Genomic DNA, 22878 nt, shown 5'->3' with positions numbered 1-22878 from the left:
CAATGGATACGAAAGGAGGAACCACTTATAATGCAAGTTAGTTAGTTACACCTGCACAGTCAGACACATAGAAGGATTACTGTCAGCTTCTGGAGGGATTGTATTCCACAAATTCTCATCATTCTCCCACTTCATATTGTGAGATCACAATAATTTTATTCTTTTAATCTGCACATAGCCAAAACTTTTTATTACTGAGTTTACTTTTCACATCAGGGAATATCAGGATAAATATAGTGTCGCTCAGAACGAAGAAATGAAATGGGTGGACATTGTCGCAAAACTCTTGGCCAAAGTTGTGTTTTAGTGAAATTGCTAAAGATGATATGCTTCTGCTGGAAATATGAAGTTAGAATCAATTGGAAATATGAATTTCTGCAAGGTTATGAAATGCCTTAGAGAAATCCTACATTTAAAACTTGATCATGTAAATATCTTTGCCAGGGCTGCAGCCATGATGTTTCACAGAAATATATACTGACAAAGTTTAAGAGCACAGTATCTCCAAATTTGCCATTCCAACACAAAAATTATCACAGGTGAAATTTTAAATTATTTGTCAGATTTCAAAGTTTAGTCATAATTTAACAAGTTAACAGACAACAGAAAATCATGTAATGTTTACTGATCATTGATTAGATTTAATTCATGTGTGACAAGTGCAGGTGGATCATACTTGTGCTTTTCCATCAGTCAAAATGAGTTATTAACCAAGTAATCTGGATAATGCATCAACCTACCTTACAGTCCAATTGATTCTAAATAAGTAGGCAGGTTAAGGTAATTATAAATTGCCTTATGTATAGTGAGAATTCACAATATGCAAAGGTATTGCAAACGGTATAACCACAATTTAACCAAGCATTATAAAATTAAACTATATTATTAATGTGTTTGTGAACTTTAGCCAAACAACAATCTGTCTGCTCAGCATTTTAGGAAACACAATGGTAGGGAGACCAAATTCTTTTAATGCAATGGAGTATAGAAAGGCATCTGTTTTGGATATACAAAAGCAAGTTTAATCATAAGCTTAGAATGCATGGGAGTGAATTTGCTCATGGGTAGCGAGGCTGGTGCAGTCTCTCAGCTGATAAAAAAGGTCCCGATTCGAGCAAGAGAATGGCTCCTTTTGCCGATTAAAATTCGCAGATGCAAGCTGTGACTTTGGACATTGGATTCATGGGGGTTAGGTTTCCGAGGTAACAGGGGAGAAACCTGCAGGGGCAATGAGCTAATGATCTCCTAATCCTGTTGACAGGTGGAATGTTATTGGCTAAGGTAATAATTGTGTAATATTATAATTGGACCCTCCAGAATGTATGACAGGCTGGGCGAGGATATTGAAATGTTCAGAACAGTGTAACAATTTTACGGTTGTGATATTAGCTCAGAGAGAATAGTCAATCCTTGACTACTCTTTCTCCTGATAAATGCATGAGCAAATAAATTCCTTTTCATTCCCTAACTACATGTAGACTTTCGTAGTCTGTGTATTGGTTGAGTGAAATTGACTGAGTTCAAGATACCCCAGTGGGACACCTCAGAAAATTCCTCTTACAATTTGACATTGTGACAGCAGGGTACTCATTGGTGACTGGAGGCAAGGCATGTTCCTAAAAATGTAGGTAAGTAGAAATCAGAGAAACCCTACAGTGCAGGAGGCCGTTCAGCCCATCGAGACTTCCAACAATCCCACATAGGCCTTACCCCCCCCCGTACTCCATACATTTACCCCACTAATCCCTCTAACCTACACATCCCAGGACACTAAGGGGCAATTTTGAATGGCCAATCAGCATAATCCACACATCTTTGGACTGTGGGAGGAAACCAGAGCAAACTGAAGCACCCGGAGAAAACCCACGCAGACACGGAGAGAATGTGCAGACTCCACACAGAGAGTGACCCAAGCTGGGAATCAAATCCAGGTCCTTGGAGCTGTGAGGCAGGGGTGCTAACCACTGTGCTACCCGTACATTCTTTAAATACCACCCAGTAATTAGGAGTCTATGCATCTGGCAGTCAGAAGCCACAAGTTGTGTATCTTAGGCTGGGAGAGAGTTGCAAAAGCAGTGTGTATATAAAGAGCCCATACTTAATGTAGAGAGGCTGGGGACGGACACTCAGATCTCCTATGGAGCAGCATGTAAATCTATGTGGGTAGAAGGGGCATTTGCAGAGTAGCTATGCTTAAACATAGCGAGGCTGTGGACAGACATTCAGACACTCCTATGCAATGGCATGTAAAAACTGCATAGCTAGAGAAGTGTCAAGGGGCTAGATCGTGCACACAGACGACGGCTGGCTTGGACACAAGGAACTCACAGGGAGGGGTTCAGAGGTAGAGAAGGGACAAGGCCATGTGAGAGAACTGGCAGGGAGAGGTCTCAGGAGTACAAGTCTCCTGTGAGAGATTTGTGAGAGCGAGAGACAGAATGAAACTGGTTGGTCTGAAGCACCATAGACCAAAGAGGGTTAACAGAAGTAAGCAGGTGACTGACTTGCTTTGTATGATGAAGAGACAGAGAGTATGTAATTGTGCAATCTAGCGTACCATGTGATGAAGTAGAGTATAGCAAGTCAAAGTGAATTTGCATTTGTGAGAGTTTAATAAATTACTTTCCCCCAGTTGAGATTTTACGATAGTGTAATTGATGCAGGGTCAAGATATAAATTCTAAATTACTTAATCTTAGAAATCATAGAAATGCTACAGTGCAGAAGGAGACCATTCGGCCCATCAAGTCTGCACCGACAACAATCCCTCCCAGGCCTATCCCTGTAATCCCACACATTTATCTCACTAATCATTCTAACCCACGCATCCCGGGACACTAAGGGACAATTCAGCATGGCCTTTGCACCTAACCCGCACATCTTTGGACTGAGAGAGAAAACTGGAGCACCGAAGGAAACCCACGCAGACACAGGGAGAACATGCAGACTCCACACAGACAACGACCCAAACCGAGAATCAAACCTGGGTCCCTGGAGCTGTGAGGCAGTAGTGCCGCCCAATCTTGTAATGATCAATGACCATGGTTATTTTCAAGAATAGGAATCCAAAAGAGATTTGAGCTCTGCCATGTTGGAAAGTCAATTTCAAGTGGCATTACATTACATCTGAAAAGCAGTGAGAGTTAGTCATTTCAGCACACAGTTGATTTGATTTTGTATTCTGTTGGTCACAGAGGCAGAGCTGTAGGAATAATTAAACATGCAAATTTTGAGCTTAAACGGGAGAGATTGATAGTAAGTGTAAAAGTCTTAATTCAGTAGGGATATTTAAAAATGATAAAAAATGATAAAAAAATTTATTCTGGATTAATCTGGATTAGTCTTTTTGTTAAATTTGAAATGTAATCATGATAGAATGGAAAATGAAAAGATAAATGAAAAGTATTCTCGAGTGCTTGAAGTGATGATGTCCATCTGAGCAAACAAGCAGAGAAGTAACCCATTCTGTTCCAGACAGGATGGATCTTTGCATTATAAGACTTGCAGTAGTTTTAAGACATTTGAGAATTTATTCATAAATTTTCTATGCATAGAAATTATTGGCTTAAATCAAACATCTAACAGAGAGAGAGAGAACGTTTAGTGAGGAGTTACATAAGGTAGAATGGGAATTAATGTTTAATGATGGAAATTATTATACTGCCATAAGGAAGTCTAGTTGAAATATGTGAATAGATAATCAAAGTTAGTCAATCAATCTCAAGTAGTTCTGAACACATAGCAAACCCTGTTGTAAACTTTGAATATGGGAAGGTTGAAAACTATATTAGATGCCAGACGGGCTAAAAGGGAGAGCCGCCTATAACACCAAATTGACAGATCAATATAATTAGAGATGAGGGAAATAATTCAGCGGAACAAATGAGAAAAGAAAGTGAACAGGGTAATAAAAGATATGTTATAGACGAGCTGATAGTAATTAGGGGAGGACAGAATTAAAGGTGAGATTCATTGGACACAAGAAAAACATTTAAAGGGATTCTAGGAAGTAAAGCTCAGTTTAGCTGATAGTTATGAATGAAGGAACAAAGCTTTTTGGGATCAAAGAGATAAGATAGACACTAATGGACAGTTGAAAGCTCATCACACCATTTTCTGAGTTAGGGATGATTCTGACATAAGAAAATGAGCTGTAAGCAAGTTACCTTAATAAAATGATGTTATTTAAGATAAGAATGAACAATCAAAATAAGTTATCACCTGGAATCAAATTGAAAGGTTTGATTTCTGTTTCAAACATGTTATATTATAGGATTCAAGTGTAAGTTGATAGGGATTCTTAAACGGCACATTCCTATAAGGATGAAGGATAAGTATGGCGAGTTTTGGGAATCTTGGATAACGAGTGATATTGTGAGCCTAGTCAAAGAGAAAAAGGAAACATTTGTCAAAGCTAGGAGGCTGGGAACACGCAAAGCAAGTGTGGAATACAAGGAAAGTAGAAAGAAACTTAAATAAGGAGTGAGAGAGCTAAAAGGGGTCATGAAAAAGCATTGGTCAGCAGGATTAAGAAAAATCCCAAGGCTTTTTATACATATATAAAGAGCAAGAGGGTAGTCAAGGAGAAGGTTGGCTCACTCAAGGACAAGGGAGGGAATCTATGTGTGGAGCCAGAGGAAATGGGCGAGGTATTAAAAGAGTACTTTGCGTCATATTCACCAAAGAGAAAAACTTGGTGGATGATGAGTCTGGGAAAGGATTTGTAGATAGTTTGATTCATGTTGAGATCAAAAAGGAGGTATTGAGGTTTTTGAAGAACATTAAGGTAGATAAGTTCCAGGGCCTGATGGGATATACGCCAGAATACTGAGAGACAAGGGAGGAAATTTCTCTCGGGCCTTGAGAGAAATCTTTGTATCCTCACTGGCTACAGGGGAGGTCATGATGTGGAGATGCCAGCTTTGGACTGGGGTAAACACAGTAAGAAGTTTCACAACACCAGGTTAAAGTCCAACATGTTTATTTGGTAGCACAAACCGCTAGCTTTCGGAGCACTGCTCCTTCATCAGTTAAGTGGGAGTTCTGTTCACAAACAGGGCATATAAAGACACAAACTCAGTTTACAAAATAATGGTTGGAATGCGAGTCTACAGTTAATCAAGTCTTAAAGGTACAGACAATGTGAGTGGAGAGGGCATTAAGCACAGGTTAAAGAGATGTGTATTGTCTCCAGCCAAGACAGTTCATGAGATTTTGCAAGCCCAGGCAAGTTGTGAGGGTTACAGAAAGTGTGACATGAACCCAAGATCCTGGTTGAGGCCATCCTTATGTGTGCGGAACTTGACTATATTCCAGTCACTGAACACAGACATGATGCCCAAGGATCCTGGTAGAATTGACAAATGGATTTTACAGGGCTGTAACCACGGGTACAGGAAAAATGTACTGTTTAATAATTGTAGACTAGTTTACTCAATGGGTTGAAGATAAAGATGCCAAAGCTACAACAGTAGCGGTGATATTAGCAAATGAGATAATTCCCAGGTGGAATGCCTCTTCAGCTAGATTCTGATCAGGGAACTCATTTCATAGGGAGAGTTTTGAAACAGGTTTGTCAAAAGCTGGGAATAAAGCAGAGGTTTAACATATCACCCTTAGAGTTTAGGGATGATGGAGAGGATGAATCGAACACTAAAGAATGGTTTAGCCAAGGTTATCTTAGAAATAATTGGGTGCAAGCCTTGCCTGCAATCTTGCTGCATCAAAGGGCTGCTAGTGGAACAGGATTAACCCCTTTTGAACTGATGACATGGAGAGTGATGCACCTCCCAGAGGATGCAATTACAAGTGGAGGAGAATAAGCCAAGGCATGGTATTTCAGTATATGAGGAATCTAAAAGACAATCTGCATTTTCTCAAAAAGCTGGTGATCATACAACAGCAGCACCAAGATTGGACTATGTCGCCTTCACTGGAAAATAAGATGATGGTGAAACTCATGACAAACAAAAAGGGACTAAGAACTCGCTGGGAAGGGCTTTTTGATGTGGTGGTTATAAGGCAGACATATGTACCCTAATTGATGAGAAGTGCAGCCCATGGTGGAAACACTGGACTCAGTTGAAGCTTTATCCCGGTGGTAAATGTCAAGACCGCAAACTTGACACAGCAACTGAATAATTTAGTATAATAGTAGAAGTAGAGAGAATCTGATAAAATAGAATTTATTCTGATTGCTAATTTTAAGGCTGCGAGGCCAACTGGGCTTTATTACAGATTATATGCTAGCAGAGGATACTTGGAGCTCTACAGACAAGATTACAATCAAGACACAGCTCCAATCAAGATCGACCGAACATCCCCCAATGCAGAAGCAAGTCAAGTCGCAGCACGTACAAGTGTGGCACGGTGATTGTGCAAGTTTTGTAAACAAGCTGTGTTATTCCCTGACACTGATCAACAATTGTGTTTGATGATTGTCAGACAGAAGTTGTAGAGACTACTATAATGAATGCATGCGATTCTACCTTTTTAGTATTGAATGTACAGATTTTGACTCAGATGGGACCAGCAATGAGGTCCTTCACCGTTCCCCTGGGAAGGTACTTGTTAAAACCTATTTAAATATGGCACACAATATGCTAGATTGACCAGTGAGGCAAAGTGTAGGGTATGTTTGCACATCCCAATACATGCAGGAGGGGGAGTACCTTTACAGCCAATGTCCTTAACATGGTCAGAATTAGGAATGGTAAATCAAACAGCCCAGAATTCCAAGTATTCTGTACACCCAATACCAGGATTCGTCAGTAGAGAGGTAAGGAAAGAATTACATAAGTGAGTCTTGTGCAGAGAGGTTAGGTCATATAAACACATACATACCTATCTATAACTTAGGGAAACCAGCTCCTAATTCAGTTTTAAAACAGCCAATACCAAAACCAAAAGGGATATATTCTGCTAGAAACATGGAAGGCCAATGGAAAAATTTAGGAATGAGTGAATGTGACCACATGGTAGATAAAACCACCTGGCTATGCCCAAGTCCACCTAGTAATGGCTAATCTTGAAATATTTCTTATTGCTTCAGAGAAGGCAATACTTATTAAACTCTCAAAGGAACACATTGGATTTGTGGGGATAAGACATATTTTTGGCTCCCTGTCAGATGGAAGGGGTCATGTTACCTTGGATATGTAATCCCATATTTATATCATACTCCTAAACTCCCTCCCCTGCCAAGACATTGATGAGCTATTACAGAAACAGAATGGTTTTTTGGTATGTTGTTTCCCCAATAAGGAGTAGCTAAAGCGATGCGAAAAATTCTGGTTCTATGTTCCAAATTGAAATAAGTCACCAATGATACAGCAACTGCCCTTGTTAAGGTTAGTGACGAGATGGTAACCATGTGCACTGTGGTACTTCAACATAAATTGGCATTGGATTATGTCTTGGTGGCAAGGAGTGTGACTTGTGCAGTGATTGGGTCAGAGAGTTGCACGTACATACCACTCTGGTGGCACGGTAGCATAGCGGTTAGCACTGCTGCTTCACAGCTCCAGGGACCTGGGTTCAATTCCCAGCTTGGGACACTGTCAGTGTATGTACATTCTCCTCGTGCCTGTGTGGGTTTTCTCTGGGTGCTCCGGTTTCCTCCCACAGTTCAAAAATGTACGGGTTAGGTCGATTGGCCATGCTAAAATTGCCCCTTAGTGTCCTGAGATGTGTAGGTTAGAGGGATTAGCAGGTAAATATGTAGGGATATGTCGGTAAGGCCTGGGTGGGATTGTGGTCAGTGCAGACTCGATGGGTCCAATGGCCTCTTTCTGCACTTAGGGTTCCTATGATTCTATGACACCAGATAGTTCAGAAAACACAACTAATCTGGTTAATCATATCTGGAAAGAAGTGGAGAAATTCAAAGACCCTGAACAGTTTACCTTTGGTGGTTGGCGCTCAAGCTGGCTACAGTCCTTGGGAACATCAATCCTACAAGGGACTGCAATATTCTTCATGGTGATCTTGTCATTGATGGTGCTTGTCAATGCAGTTAAATAAGACAGTGTAAGGTAGTCCAAGTCCATAGAAGGGATGATAACAATGATGGCAGTTAAGTTGAGGAAGCAAGGATATGAAGGGATCAGTCGTCCTTTAGAACACAGGAACAAGTATTAAGAGATTTCTATTTGGTGGCCTTATCTTGGACTATTGCCAAGGTCCAAAACTGGGGACTGATGGGGGGTAGTATAGGATTCTTCGTATGAGGCCCTTCGTTTTGATTTTGTTGTAATAAGTAGACTAAATTATAAAATGCCTTATATATAGTGAGAATTTACAATGTGCCTGGAACAAAATATGCAAAGGTATTATAAACTGTATAATCACAATTTAACCAAGCATTATGAAATTAAACTGCATTATTAATGTGTTTACAAACTTTAGCCAAACAACAATGTTTGCTCAGCATATTGGGAACCACAGTGGTAAAGAGACCAAATTCTTTTAATACAATGGTGTGTAGAAAGAGGGTTTCTCTTATCTATTTTGGATACCCAAAAGCAACTTTAGTCATAAGCCTAGAATGTATGGGAGTGAATTTACTCATGGGTAGTGAAGCTGATGCAGTCTCTCAGCTAATAAAATAATCCCTGATTCAAGCGAGAGAATGACTCCAATTGCCAACTAAAATTCGCAGATGTAAGCTGTGGCCTTGGATACTGGGTTCATATGGGTTAGGTTTCCTAGGTAACAGCGGAGGAACTTGCAGGACAATGAGCTAATGATCTCCTATTCCTGTTAACAGGTGGAATGTTATTGGCTAAAGTATAAATGTGTATATTGTAATTGGATCCTCCTGCATGTATGACAGGCCGGGCGGGGACATTGAAATGTTTAGAACAGTACAACAATTTTACAATTGTGAAGTCATCTCAGAGAGAATAGTCAACTCTTGACTGCTCTTTCTCCTGATGCATGCATTAGGAAATAAATTCCTTTTCATTCTTTAACTACGTGTTGACTTTCATAGTCTGCTTATTGGCTGAGTGAAATTGATTGAAGAAAGCGCTTTATCCCAGTGAGACACCTCAGAAAATTCCTCCTACTGTTCCTGACTGCTGGCTCGTTCACTAATAGCTGAATCTTAATTCATTCAGAGAAACTAGGAATAAGCAATAAATACTGCTTTGCCAGCTTCACTCACATCAGAGATGGGTTTACATTTTGTGGGGCCCTGTGCTCAGCTTCGTTTACATCCCTACTACCCCTAGGATCTGAAGGTTGAAACTCAGCCCTGCCAGGCACTCCTCCCATAACCATTGCCCGCACTGTCTCTGTCCCCCACCCCTAATGTACACTCTCTCTCTCCTTCCATCAGCAGTGATGTACTGGGAAGTTTTTAGGTGCAGCTGCTTGAGTATTGGCCATATAATTCACAACTTTCTTTAAGTAGTTATCTTATGTATTAATTATTTAAGTCTATAAACCGATTACCCGCAAAGTGGCAGCGGACACCCTGCACACCTCCCCGCCCCCCACCCACCAGAAATCCATCTGACCTCCCACCACCACCTGTGAATGATCAGGCCTCCCCCCACATTCCCCCCCTCCCACCAGAGATACATCTGACCCACCCCCTCCTCTCCGCACCCACCCCCCCCGACAACGATCTGGCCTCACTCATTCCCCTCCCCAGAGAATGGTTTGGCTTCACTCACCGCCCCCCCCACCCCCAGAGGAACATCTGACCTGCTTCTTCCCCCCACTTCCCCACCAGACAACGATCAGCCCTCCCCCCAGCCCCCCAGACAACAATTGGCCCTCCCCCCGACAACGATCGGCTCACCCCCTGCAACACCAGAGATACATCTGACCCGCCTCCTCCTCCTTCCCCCTCCCCACCAGAGGACGATTGGCCCTACCCTACCCCACCCCATCCCACCACGGATATAGCTGGCCCGACTCCTCCACCTCCCCCCCAACCAGACAATGATCTGGCTTCACTCCCGTCCCTCCCCCCAATCAGAGAATAATCTGACCTGCCTCCCTCCTTCCTGCCCCACCACTGACCTGGGTCAGAGAACCATTTTGGAGCACTGAACACACTCGTTAGCAGCTGGAGCACCCGATTCAGACTTTTATTTAGCAGGTCCATTACGGCGCGGTTCCAGATCAGCAACAGGTAAAGAGGGGAATTTGGATAAAGTTGGTCGGGCAGTTCACTAATTCAATTTAAATGCATGCATGCAAATGCATTTAAATTGCTGTTGTGCCCGTTTTGGGTGCGAAGCAGATCGCCACTATTCCCGGGTTTCGGTAAAGGGGCAATCTGCGTGGATGGGGGCGCAGATCGTGTTAATGGGCGCACACCCAATTTTACCACACTGTCGCTCATGTTTGCAATGGTAAAATTGGGCCCACAGTCATCATTTTGGGATCTCCTGTCATTTGGAAGTCTTGTGCCAGGGCATGGTATATAAATTCACCCGACTCATACCCAGAGAACTTATTGTTAATATCCGGCATGTGATTAGTTCACCAGTCTCAGCTAAGCAATGACACTTGATCTCATTACCCAGGGCTAGGGACAAATAAAGTAAAAAGCTCTTTCCCCCAACACACGATGATACCCATCATACTGAAGAAGATAGAATGTGCTTGAGATAATGATATGCATTGGCTTTAAAATTACACTGGAGAAGCTTACAAATTTAAAACTGGGTTATGATGACACTGTTGTCAGTTCAACCACAGTTAATGCAGATCTGACCCAAATATTAAAAAGAGATTTTCCCCACTCTGAGATAGGGCACAGAATGTCAGCCATGGTTCACCCACATCAATATTGGGCCCAATTGTTGTATTTGTCATGGCTGAATAGCCAAAACCTTTCACATCCTGGCCTATATGAGGAACGACCACATGCACAATGAACTGGGCAATGATCAATGATCATGGAGCCATACACCATCAAAGGACACTCCAACACTTCCAGGAGGACAAAGGGACAAGTTAAAAATGTTATTCTGGAAGCCTTTGATTTCCCTTCCCAAATCCAACCTTATTAAAAGCAATTTTAGATTGGTTACAAATGACTAAATGGCAAATAATGCTTCATTGTGAACTCTTTGTTTCATTAATAAAACCAACCGTGTTTAAACGTAGAAGTGATTTCTTACCTGGACTAATGTTAGAGCTGCCTTCTGAAGTAGGCATTCGGCATAGCACATTTCTGCATGCATCTCCTCTAATGGAGAAAAATATATTCAGGACCATTTGCAATCAAAATTTAGGTTTAAAATAGCACTTAGAGATATAAGAAATAAGCATAAGAAATTATACTCATGCACTGACATTGTCCGGATTATGCATTCCAAACTTGTTTTATGAAGCGGATGTTTTTACAACAGCCAGAAGTAGAAATGATATCAAAGGCACAATAAAATGGCACAAGGATGTGGGGGAATGGCATGTCCATTGTCTTTCAGATGGCACTGCATTTTACCAGCAGCCACCCTCCCAATGGCCATTTGAGCCTCTTAAGTGGCTAATTAAGCTTCTCTTCCTGTGACAGCTGGTAATTTACTCGTGGCATGTAAGGGGACCTATAATAGGTTGGGAGATTGCAAAATGAACCCTGGTGACCTCCCAGCAGGTGCAGGGGTTTGAATCATGGAAGCATAGAATCCTACAGTGCAGAAGGAGGCCATTCAGCCAATTGAGTCTGCACCAACCACAATCCCACCTAGGCTCTATCCCATAAACCCTTGCATTTGCCCCAGCTGGACCCCTTATACTACCAGGCAATTTAGCATGGCCAGTCCACCTAACCAACACATCTTTGGACTATGGGAAGAAACCCACGCAGACACAGTCAGTGATGCAAATGGGGAATCGAACTCGGGTCCCTGGAGTTGTGAGGCAGTAGTGCTAACCACTGCGTCGCCCACAAGGTTGGGCCATGGTCATCCCCAAGAAAAGGCAGTAGCATCAATTGGTCTCACCAATGACAGCCCCTGACCTGCACCCCCACCACTTGCCAGGGCCTGCCTCCACTGTCCCCAGACCTCTTAGGCACAGTTCCCGTGGTATCCTCTACTTCCAAGTGCAGTCCCAACAGTGGGCACCTCTTCTGACAGTCCTGTTGAGACTATTCAATTACCAGCCCTCCAACAGAGCTGCAACCTCTGGGCAGGCAGTCCTACAGTTCTCCAAAGTGGGTGTTCCCCACTGTCACTCTCACTTCCCTGCCCCGCCCCAAAAGGAGAAAAACAAAAAACTCAAACTGTGAAATAAAGTAACTGAGACATTTACAAATCTCCATTGATTTGTTGTTAGCATTCGATTATTAAGGATGTAATTGCAGAGTACTCAGAAATGCATGGTAAAATAGAGCTGAAGATATTTAGAAAGACTGAGTGTTGAGAAAGTGGGGAGGCTGCAGAATAACTTGGATAGGCTCGAAAAGTGGGCAAGATGGCAAATGGAATGCAATGTGGGAAAGTGTCAGGTTATGCACTTTGGTAGGAAGAATAGAGACATAGACTGTTTTCTAAATGGGGAAAGGCTTCGGAAATCTAAAGCACAAGGGGACTTGGGATTCCTGGTTCAGGACTCTCTTAAGGTTAACATGCAGGTTCATTGTCAGTTAGGAAGGGAAATTCATGTTAGCATTCATTTCTAGAGGGCTAGAATATAAGACTGGAGGGGAGGTGGGACCTGTATAAACTGGACAGATTATACCTCGGCAGGATCGGGACTGAGGTCCTTGGTGAAGTACTTGCTAGAGTGGTTGAGGTGGGTTTAAACTAATACGGCAGGGAGGTGGGAACCTTTGCAAGGATTCAGAGCAGGGGGAATTAAGAACAAGAGGAGTAAGGAGAATATGGAAAGTATAGGCAGAGAAATCAAAGGTCAGAGTAAAAAATAGTAGGAAAGGGAAAAGAAATGTCAAAAGTGCCCACCTTAAGGTTTTGCACTTGAATGCTTGGACCATTCAAAATAAAATGGATGAATTAGTTGCACAGATAGACGTAAAGTGTAGTTATCATTACAGAAATGTGGCTCCAAGATGTGCAAGGATGGGAACTAAACATTGAGGGCTATTCAGTGTTTAGGAAGGAAAGACAGAGGTGGTTAGTTGCATTGTTGATTAAAGATAATATTGATACGATATTGAGGAAAGATTTTAGCACAGATTATGTGGAATCTGTATGGGTCGAGTTAAGAAGCAACTGGGGGCATAAATCATTGGTGGGGATGCCATAGAAACCACAAACTGTAGTGGCAATGCTGGGAAAAGCATTAGACAGGAAATCAGAGATACATGTGTTAAAGGAACATCTATGATTATGGGCGACTTTAGTCTGCGTACAGATTGGGAGAGTCAAATTAGTCACTGTACCAACACAGGAGAAATTTTTGGGAATGCATACGGGATAGTTTTCTGGAGCAATACATTGAGGAGCCAACAAGGGATCGGGCCATATTAGACTGGATGTTGTGCAATGAGAAAGGATTAGTTGGCAACCTACTTGTGAGAAAATCCTCCGGGACGTGTGACCATAATATGGTAGAATTCTTTGTCAAGATGGATAATGATGTAGTTGATTCTGAGAAGGGAGGATCAGGGTCCTGAATCTCAATAAAGATGACTATGATGGTATGAGGCATGAATTAGCCATAACGGACTGGGAAATGGCAGGCATTTAATGAACGAATAGGTGAACTCCAGTTGTATATTCCAGTTTGGCACAAGAGTAGTAAGGGAATTGTGGTCAAACTGTGGCTTACAAGGGAAATTAGAGATAGTATCAGATTCAAGAAAGAAGCATACAAGTTGGCAAGAAAAAGCAATAGGCCTGAAGATTGGGAGCAGTTTAAAATTCAGCAAAGGAGGGCAAAGGAATTGATTAAGAAGGGAAAAATGGAGTATGAGAGTAAGTTAGCAGGGAACATAAAAACTGACTGTAAAAGTTTCTACAGATATGTAAAGCGAAAAAGATTGACAAAAACAAATGTTGGCCCCTTACAGTCAGAAATGGGAGAATTCATTACGGGGAACAAAGAAATGGCTGAGGAATTAAATTTGTACTTTGCTTCAATCTTCACAAAGGAAAACATAAATAATGTGCCAGAAATGCTGAGAGAAACATGTTTTAGTGAGAAGCCGAAGGAAATCAGCATTAGTAGAGAAATGGCTTTGGGGAAACTGATGGGATTGAAGATGGGTAAATCTCCAGGTCTTGATAATCTTCATACTGTAGGAAGTGGCCCTGGAAATAGTAGATCCATTTGTGGTTATTTTTCAAAATTCTATGGACTCTGGAATAGTCCCTATAGATTGGAGGATAGCTATTCAAAAATGGAGGTAGAGAGAAAACAGGGAATTATAGACAAGTGAACCTGATATCAGTACTGGGGAAGTTGCTAGAGTCTTTATCAAGGATTTCATAACTCAGCATTTGGAAGGCAGTGGTATAATCAGACAAAGTCAGCATGGACTTACAAAAGGGAAATCATGCTTGACGAATCTACTGGAATTTTTTGAGGATGTAACTAGTAGAGTTGACCAAGGAGAACCAGTGAATGTGGTTTATTTAGACTTTCAGAAGGCTTTCGACAAGGTCTCATATAACAGACTACTATATAAAGACTACTATATATACACATGGGATTGCCGGTAATGTCTTGAGATGGATAGAAAGCTGGTCAGCAGATTGGAAGCAAAGAGTTGGCATAAATGAGTCTTTTTCTGATTGGCAGTCAGTGGCTAGTGGGGTTCTGCAGGGATCTGTGCCAGGACCCCAACTGTTTACATTATGTATTAATGATTTGGAAGAGGGAACTGAATGTATTATCTCCAAGTTTGCAAATGATACAAACTTGGGTGGGAGGGTGAGCTGTGAGGAGGATGCAGAGATGCTTCAGTGTGATTTGGATAGATTGAATGTGTGGGCATCTGCATGACAGATGCATATAATGTGGATAAATGTGAGGTTATCCACTTTGGTAGCAATAATAGGAAGACTCATTCTATACTCATTGGAATTCAGTAAAATGAGGAGAAATCTTATAAAAACATAAGGTTCTGAATGGAATAGATAAGATAGAAGCAGGAAAGCTATTTTCACTGGCAGGTGAAACTAGAACTAGAGGGCAAGCCCTCAAAATAAGGAGCAGGTTTAGAACTGAGTTGAGGATGAACTTCTTTACCCAAATTGATGTGAATCTGTGGAATTCCCTGCCCAGTGAAGCAGTTGAGGCTACCTCATTGAATGTTTTTAAGGCAAGGATAGATACATTTTTTAAAGTAAAGGAATTAAGGGTTATGGTGAGCAGGCAGGTAAGTGGAGCTGAGTTATGAAAAGATCAGCCATGATCTTATTGAATAGTGGAGCAGACTCAAGGGGCTAGATGGCCTATTCCTGCTTCGAGTTCTTATGTTATGTTCCAAACAGGTTATTACTTGAATGGGTGTAAATTGAGAGAGGCGGATAGCAAATGAGACTTTGGAATCCTCCTGTACCTGCCACTGAAAGTAAAAGTGCAGATACAGCAGGCAGCAAAGGCGGCAAATGGTATGTTGACCTTCACAGTGAGAGGATTTGAGCATAGGGATAGGGATGTTTTGCTGCAATCGTATAAGGCATTGGGCGAGGCCACACCAAGAGTATTGTGTGCTATTTTGGTGCCTTATCTGAGGAAGGATATCCTTGCTATAGTGGGAGTACAGCAAAGGTTTACCAGGCTGATTCCTGGGATGGCAGGTCTGTCATGTAAGGAGAGACCATGTTGGTTAGGATTATGTTCACTGGAGTTTAGAAGAGTGAGAGGGGATCTCATAGAAACCTATAAAATTCTAATAGGGTAGATTCAGAAAGAATATTCCCAATGGTGAGGTGTCTAAAACTAAGGGCCATAATTTAAGGATAAGGGGTAAACCTTTTAGAACTGAGGTGAGGAGTAATTTCTTTACCCAGAGGGAGTGAATGTGTGGAATTCACTACCACTGAATGTAGTTGAGGCCAAAACATTGCCTGATTTCAAGAGGAGATTAGATATAGCTCTTGGGGTGAAAGGGATCAAGGGACACGGGAGGAAGGGGGGATCAGGATATTGAATTCGATGATCAGCCATGATCAAGACGAATGGCAGAGCAGGCTTGAAGGGTTGAATGGCCTTCGCTTGCTGTAGCTTGAAGTTCTAGTCAGACCCCATTTGGAATACTGTGAGTAGTTTTGGGCCCGATACCGAAGGAACGATGTGCTGGCCTTGGAGGAGGCTCACAAGAATGTTCCCAGGAATGAAGGGTTTGTAATATGAGGAGCGGTTGAGGAGTCTGGGTCTACAGACGATGAAGTTTAGAAGAGTGAGGTGGGATCTAATTGAACCCTTACAGAATATTGGAGGGGCCTAGATCGAGTGGATATGGAATTGATGTTTCCACGAGTGGGAGAACTAAAACTCGAGGGCACAACCTCAGAGTGAAGGGACGCTCCTTTAAAACTGAGATGAGGAGGAATTTCTTCAGCTAGAAGGTGGCCAATCTGTGGAACTCATTGCCACAGAGGACTGTGGAGACCAAGTCATTGAGTGTCTTTAAGACAGAGATACTTAGGTTCATGATCAATAAGGGGATCAAGGGTTATGGGGAGAAGGCAGGAGAATGGAGATTAGGATCAAATTAACCATGATTGAATTGTGGAGCAGACTCAATGGGTCGAATGGCCGAATTCTGCTCCTATATCTTATGGTCCTCACCTTGACTTAGTTCAGAAACTCTTTCTGAAAGCAAAGATCATTTTGATTATGGATATTAAAACACAATTGCAAATGTGTAAAATTAGTGAAGTCACACAGATTTCAAATTTTTAACTGCTTTATTCATGCAGCAAACGTAAACATAAGCAAGATGACACCAGCCTAGTGACATTTGATTTGATTAACTTAGTTACTTTGGGAGAAGCTATATTGACTTTACTTATCTTTATCTCCCTTTGTATGCTTCAGCTCCCACAATACTCTACTCATCCAAATTCATTTCTCTTCATTTCCATCTTATTCTCTTCCCTCATCACATTGATTCCACTCAAGAATTTTTTGCTGATCTTGCTTTTGTCTCAGTTACTCCATGCCTCTTCACCTCTATATTGGTCCTTCACACTGCCTCTCTATCTTTCCCTCTCTCTGCCCTTTTGTCCAACCAGCACCACTGTTCTCCATTTATGTTTAGAGTGCCCCCTCATGGAATCTAAAATACTTTCTTTCAAATACTCATTAGACCTGCACCATTCTCTTTGCCCAAACTTATACTTCGCAAGCTAATCAATCATTCCTTTCCCATAAATGAATCATCATACAACTTCATTCATTCACTGCCCCATTTCTCCTTCACTATGTTCATTAATCCCTACCCTGGTTTGTCACCAGCTCTCCCTTCCCTTTCCATACACTGTTACATCTTAACTATCTGCACCAATCCAAATCTTTAACACTTCCCAGTCCAACCATTTAATACTCTGTCTGAAATACTCACTAACCTATATAGTTACATTCCTAGCTCCTAAATTATCGTGTAACTTAGTCATGTTTTTATATATTTACACTAAAAGTTTACTGTACCTTCTGTCAGCTGGTCAGACTCTTGCTTTGAAACTAAATGCGATAATGACTCCACAACAGAATTCTTCTTTCGAAACCTGAACAAAACATTTTTAAGCCTGTTGAGAACTTTGATGTAGCAATAGATTGCTGTTTGAATTAGTCTTGTTTTATGAAGAAATAGCATGCTTTTTAATAAGAGTCAATAGATTTTCAAGCCACACGTTGAAAGGCTTTCCATACTTTAATTTTCCAATATTGAGACAGCTACAATAGCTTTTCTGAATCCAATTATTGTCCATCCCCAGTTGCAATTGGTAATGCAGTGGCCAACCTGAGCTGTTACATTCAGGTGGTCAAGGTACTCTCCCAATGCGGTTAGGTAGGTGTTCCAGAATTTTGACTCACTGATGATGAATGAACAGCAACTTAAGTCAGAATAGCTTTAAAGTGAAACGGAGATTTCTATTGTCTAGAATGATGAGGACAACAACACATATTTTTCCACACTATGCTCCATTTGCCAGATCTTTGCCCATTCATTTAATCTATCTATCTCTTTGTAGTTACCTCCTTACGTATGCTTCACAAGTTATTTTTCTACCTAGCTTTGTCATCAGTAAATTTGGCAACCATCACTGCAAAACCTGTTTACAATTAAATTTTTACAATTTAAATAAATGACTTAATAAGTTGCAAAGCTTACATGAGGAAGTTACCACAAAGAGATAGATAAAGTGAATGAACAATGATCTGACAAATGGAGCATAATGTCGGAAAATGCGATCTGCTGTACTTATCATTCTAGATAATAAAGATTTGGATGCATATCCATGTTTAGGGTCTGCAACATACAAACAATGGTGTGATGCTGGCTGCTATGTTGTGACCCAAACAAGTGCTACGGCAGTCCTATCCCCAGTTCTCCTCTCTTTATATCATTGGTCCTATAGAAATTGAGTCTGGAAAATTGATAATGGAAAACAAGCAGATGGCAGATGAATTGAACAGGTGTTTTGCATCAGTCTTCATTGAAACAAGTAACATCTCAGATGCAGCTACAAACCAGGAAATGGAAGGGAGGGAAGAACTCAGGAAGATAGAGTCATCAGAGAAGTGGTACTGAGTAAATTGTTGGAGCTATGGGCTGTTAAGAGCCTTGGTCCTGATGGATTTCATGAGCCTTAAAAGAAGTGACTGGAGAGATAGTTGATGCATTGCTTTTAATTTTCTAATAAATAAGTTTTCCTTAAATAAGTTCAAGCAGGGCACTTGGGTAAGTACAAGTTAATCAAGGAGAGTCAACATGATTTTGGGAAAGGGAAGTAACCTGTTCTGTGGATAAAGGGGAACCAGTATGTGTACTGTACTTAGATTTCCATAGGGCATTTAAAAGTGGCACATCAAGGTTATTGTGAAAAATGAAAGTTCATGTCATAGAGGATAACATATTGGCATGGATAGAAGATTGGCTAGCTAATAGGAAGCAGAGATTAGGCAAAAATGGGTCTTGTTCTGGTTGGCAGGAGGCAACAGACAAATTGTAGAATCCCTCCAGTGCAGAAGGAGGCCATTTGGCCCATTGATTCTGCACAGCCAACAGTCCCATCCAGGCCCTATCCCCGTAACCATACGTATTTACCCTGGTAATCCCCTGATACTAAGCGGCAATTTAAGCCAATCAACCTGATCCGCAAATCTTTGGGATGGTGGGTGAAAACCGGAACACCTGGAGGAAACCTACATAGACACAGAGAGAACGTGCAAACTTCACAGTGAAGTTGGACCCAAGGTTGGAACTGAACCTGGGTGCCTGGTTCTGTGAGGCAGCAGTGCTAACCACTGTGCCACCATGCCACTCTTATGGTGTGCCACAGGAATCAGCGCTGGGATCTCAACTGTTTACAATTTAAATAAATAACTTGAATGAAGGGATTGAAGCAATGGTTGTCAAATTTGCTAATGACTCAAAACTAGGTAGGAAAATAAGTTGTCAAGCATACATAAGGAGGTAACCACAAAGAGATAGATAGATAAAGTGAATAGGCAAAGATCTGGCAAATGGAGCAGAATGTGGAAAAATATGAAATCACCCATTATGGCAAGAAGAACAAAAAATATATTATCTAAATGGTGAGAGATTGCAGAGCCCTGAGATGCAGGGGATCTGGGTGTTCTACTACATGAATCACAAAAGGCTAGTATGCAGATACAGCAAGTAATGAGGAAAGCAAACAAAATGTTATAATTTATTGTGAGGGCAATTGAATACAAAATAGAGAAAATATGCCTCAGTTGTACAGGGCACTAGTAAGTGGGCCACATGGTGGTACAGTGATTAGCACTATTGCCTCACAGCGCTAGGGACCCAGGTTCAATTCCTAACTTGGGTCACTGTCTGTGCAAATTCCACACATTCTCCTTGTATCTACATGGGTTTCCTCCTGGTGCTCCAGTTTCCTCCCACAGTCCAAAGATTGTGTAGGTTTGGTGGATTGGCCATGCTAAATTGCCCCTTAGTGTCTAGCTAAGGTAAATGCATGGGGTTATGGGATAGGGCCCAGGTGGGATTATGGTTGGTGCAGACTCAATGGGCTGAATGGCCTCCTTCAGAATTGTAGGATTCTATGAACTCTATGACCCTATTTGGAGTGCCATGTACAGTACTGATCACCTTATTTAAGCAAAAGTGAAAATGCATTAGAAGCTGTTCAGAAAAGGTTCATCTGACATGAATAAGTTCCATCCCACCATCAAACTCACCATGGACTACTCTCCAGAATCGGCTGCACTCTTGGACACACACATCTCCATCAAGGGCACTTAACTGTACCACAAGCCCATGGAACCTCAGGATGCTCTACCCTAAACATGTTAAAGGAGCCATCCCATACAGACAAACCCTCCGTATACACAGGATCTGCTTAGATGAGGAAGAACACAACAGACGCTGAAAGATGCCCTTGTAAGAACAGGATACGGTGCTCAACTCATCGATCAACAGTTCCGACGCGCCACAGTGAAAAACCGCACCGACCTCCTCAGAAGACAAACACGGGACACGGCCTTCGTTGTCCAGTGCTTGCCCGGAGCGGAGAAGTTATGACAACTTCTTCAGAGCCTTCAACATGTCATCGATGAAGATGAACATCTCGCCAAGGCCATCCCCACACCCCCACTATTTGCCTTCAAACAATCGCTCAACCTCAAATTGTGCACAGCAAACTACCCAGCCTTCAGGAGCACAGCGATGCCACACAACCCTGCCATAGCAACCTCTGCAAGACATGCCGGATCATCAGCACAATGCCATCATCTCATGTGAGAACATCATCCACTGGCTACACGGTACATACTCATGCCATTCGGCCAACGTTGTCTACCTGATACGCTGTAGGAAAGGATGTCCTGAGGTATGGTACATCAGCGATTCAATGCAGATGCTACGACAACGGATGAATGGACACCGCTCAACAATCACCAGGCAGGAGTGTTCCTTTCCTGTCAGGAAACACTTCAATAAGAAGTCTCACAACACCAGGTTAAAGTCCAATAGATTTATTTGGTAGCAAATGCCACTAGTTTTTGGAACGCTGTTCCTTCGTCAGGTGAGTGGGAATTCTATTCACAAACAGAGCGTACAAAGACACAAACTCAATTTACAGAATAATGATTGGAATGCGAGTCTTTACAGCTAATCAAATCTTAAAGGGTTATGGGGAGAAAGCGGGAAAGTGGAACTGATCCACTTCAGATCAGCCAAGATCTTGCTGAATGGTGGGGTAGGCTCGAAGGGCTAGATGGCCTACTCCTGCTCCTATTTCTTATGTTCTTATGTTCTTAAAGGTACAGACAATGTGAGTGGAGAGAGCATTAAGGACAGGTTACACAATTGTGTATTGTCTCCAGACAGGACAGTTAGTGAGATTGTGTAAGTCCAGGCAAGTCATGGGGGTTACAGGTAGTGTGACGTGAACCCAAGGTCCCGGTTGAGGCCGTCCTCATTTGCGGAACTTGGCAATCAGTCTCTGCTTAGCAACTCTGCGCTGTCGTGAGTCATGAAGGCCGCCTTGGAGAACACCTACCAGAAGATCAGGGGCCGAGTGCCCCTGACCGCTTCACTAGCCAAGGGCATTAAGCCTCCGATCTTTGGGTAAGCGTTCTCCAAGGCAGCTTTCAAGACACATAACATCACAGAATCACCGAGCAGAAACTAATAGCCAAGTTCCACACACAAGGATGACCTCAACTGGGACCTTGGCTTCATGTCACACTACCTTGGGCATGGGCTTGAGAAATCTTACTAACTGTTCTGGCTTGAGACAATTCACACCTCTTTAACCTGTGCTTAACCCTCTCTTCACTTGCAGCTGTAAAGACTTGATTACCTATTAAGGCTCACATTCCAACCATTATCTTGCAATTGAGACTGTCTATATATGTGCTGTTTGTGAACCCAACTCTCCACTCACCTGATGAAGGAGCAGCGCTCCGAAAGCTCATGCTACCAAATAAACCTGTTGGACTTCAACCTGGTGTTGTGAGACTTCTCGCTGAGATTAATACTCGGCATGGGTGGATTGTCTTATGAGTCAAGATTAGATAGGGTAGGCTAATATCCACAGAAGAGTAAGAGACGACTTGATTGAAACATAAGATCCTTGGGGGTCTTGGGATGTGGACAGGATGTTTCCTCTTGTGAGAGGACCTAGAATTAGCAGTCATTACTTAAAAGTAAGGGGCCACCCATTTAAAACAGGGAAGCTGAAAGTCTGTTATGCAGAGTACCACAAGTCTTTGGAATTCTCTTATTGAAAATGTTGTGGAAGCAAATAATGAATATCGTTAAGGCAGAGTAAGACAGATTCTTGATAAGCAAGGGGGTAATTGGTTATCAGGGGTAGGCAGGGTCCAGATTTGAGCTAGTATTAGATCAACCATTACCTTATTCAATGGCTCATCAGGTTTGAGGCGCCGAATGACCAACCTCTGCTCTCGTTCACATGTGCATACGTCAATTTTGATAACCTTATTGTGGGAGCAGTAGCCAGAATCACACACAACCTTTCTAGGGACTGGCACAGCTGGTTCCCAAACAAGTTTGGACCATTACAGCAGACTCCCACCAGTCTTTCAGCAAAAGTGATTTGGTGACCCTGCTATATAACAAATGTTATTTATTGGTCTCACTCACTGAAGCTGTTTCTGATGATTCAGTTTCTTTCACAAAAATAATTTGAATTATCCAATATTTTGCATTAAACAATGCAAAGCACAATCTGATTCTTAAAAATTTGGATCAATTGAAGAATTT

The 22878-nt window shown here is 42.0% G+C and overlaps 1 protein-coding gene across 4 annotated transcripts in view; it reads right to left on the bottom strand.

Annotated features, from left to right (window-relative positions):
- The window catches only part of ttc39b (tetratricopeptide repeat domain 39B), a 199518-nt gene that overhangs the window by 65229 nt on the left and 111411 nt on the right, over nt 1-22878 (bottom strand). For all 4 annotated transcript variants that reach the window (XM_080188566.1, XM_080188564.1, XM_080188563.1 and 1 more), the window contains 2 exons: nt 17586-17662; nt 11141-11208 (listed from right to left, as the gene is read on the bottom strand). In XM_080188566.1, coding sequence (XP_080044692.1) covers nt 11141-11208; nt 17586-17662 — 145 coding nt within the window. The remainder of the gene's footprint in view (nt 1-11140; nt 11209-17585; nt 17663-22878) is intronic.

Source organism: Carcharhinus amblyrhynchos, chromosome 5, assembly GCF_965287045.1.
Source record: "Carcharhinus amblyrhynchos chromosome 5, sCarAmb.v2.hapA, whole genome shotgun sequence".
In the NCBI taxonomy this organism is placed as follows: domain Eukaryota; kingdom Metazoa; phylum Chordata; class Chondrichthyes; order Carcharhiniformes; family Carcharhinidae; genus Carcharhinus; species Carcharhinus amblyrhynchos.
This window is presented reverse-complemented; position numbering and strand designations above follow the sequence as displayed.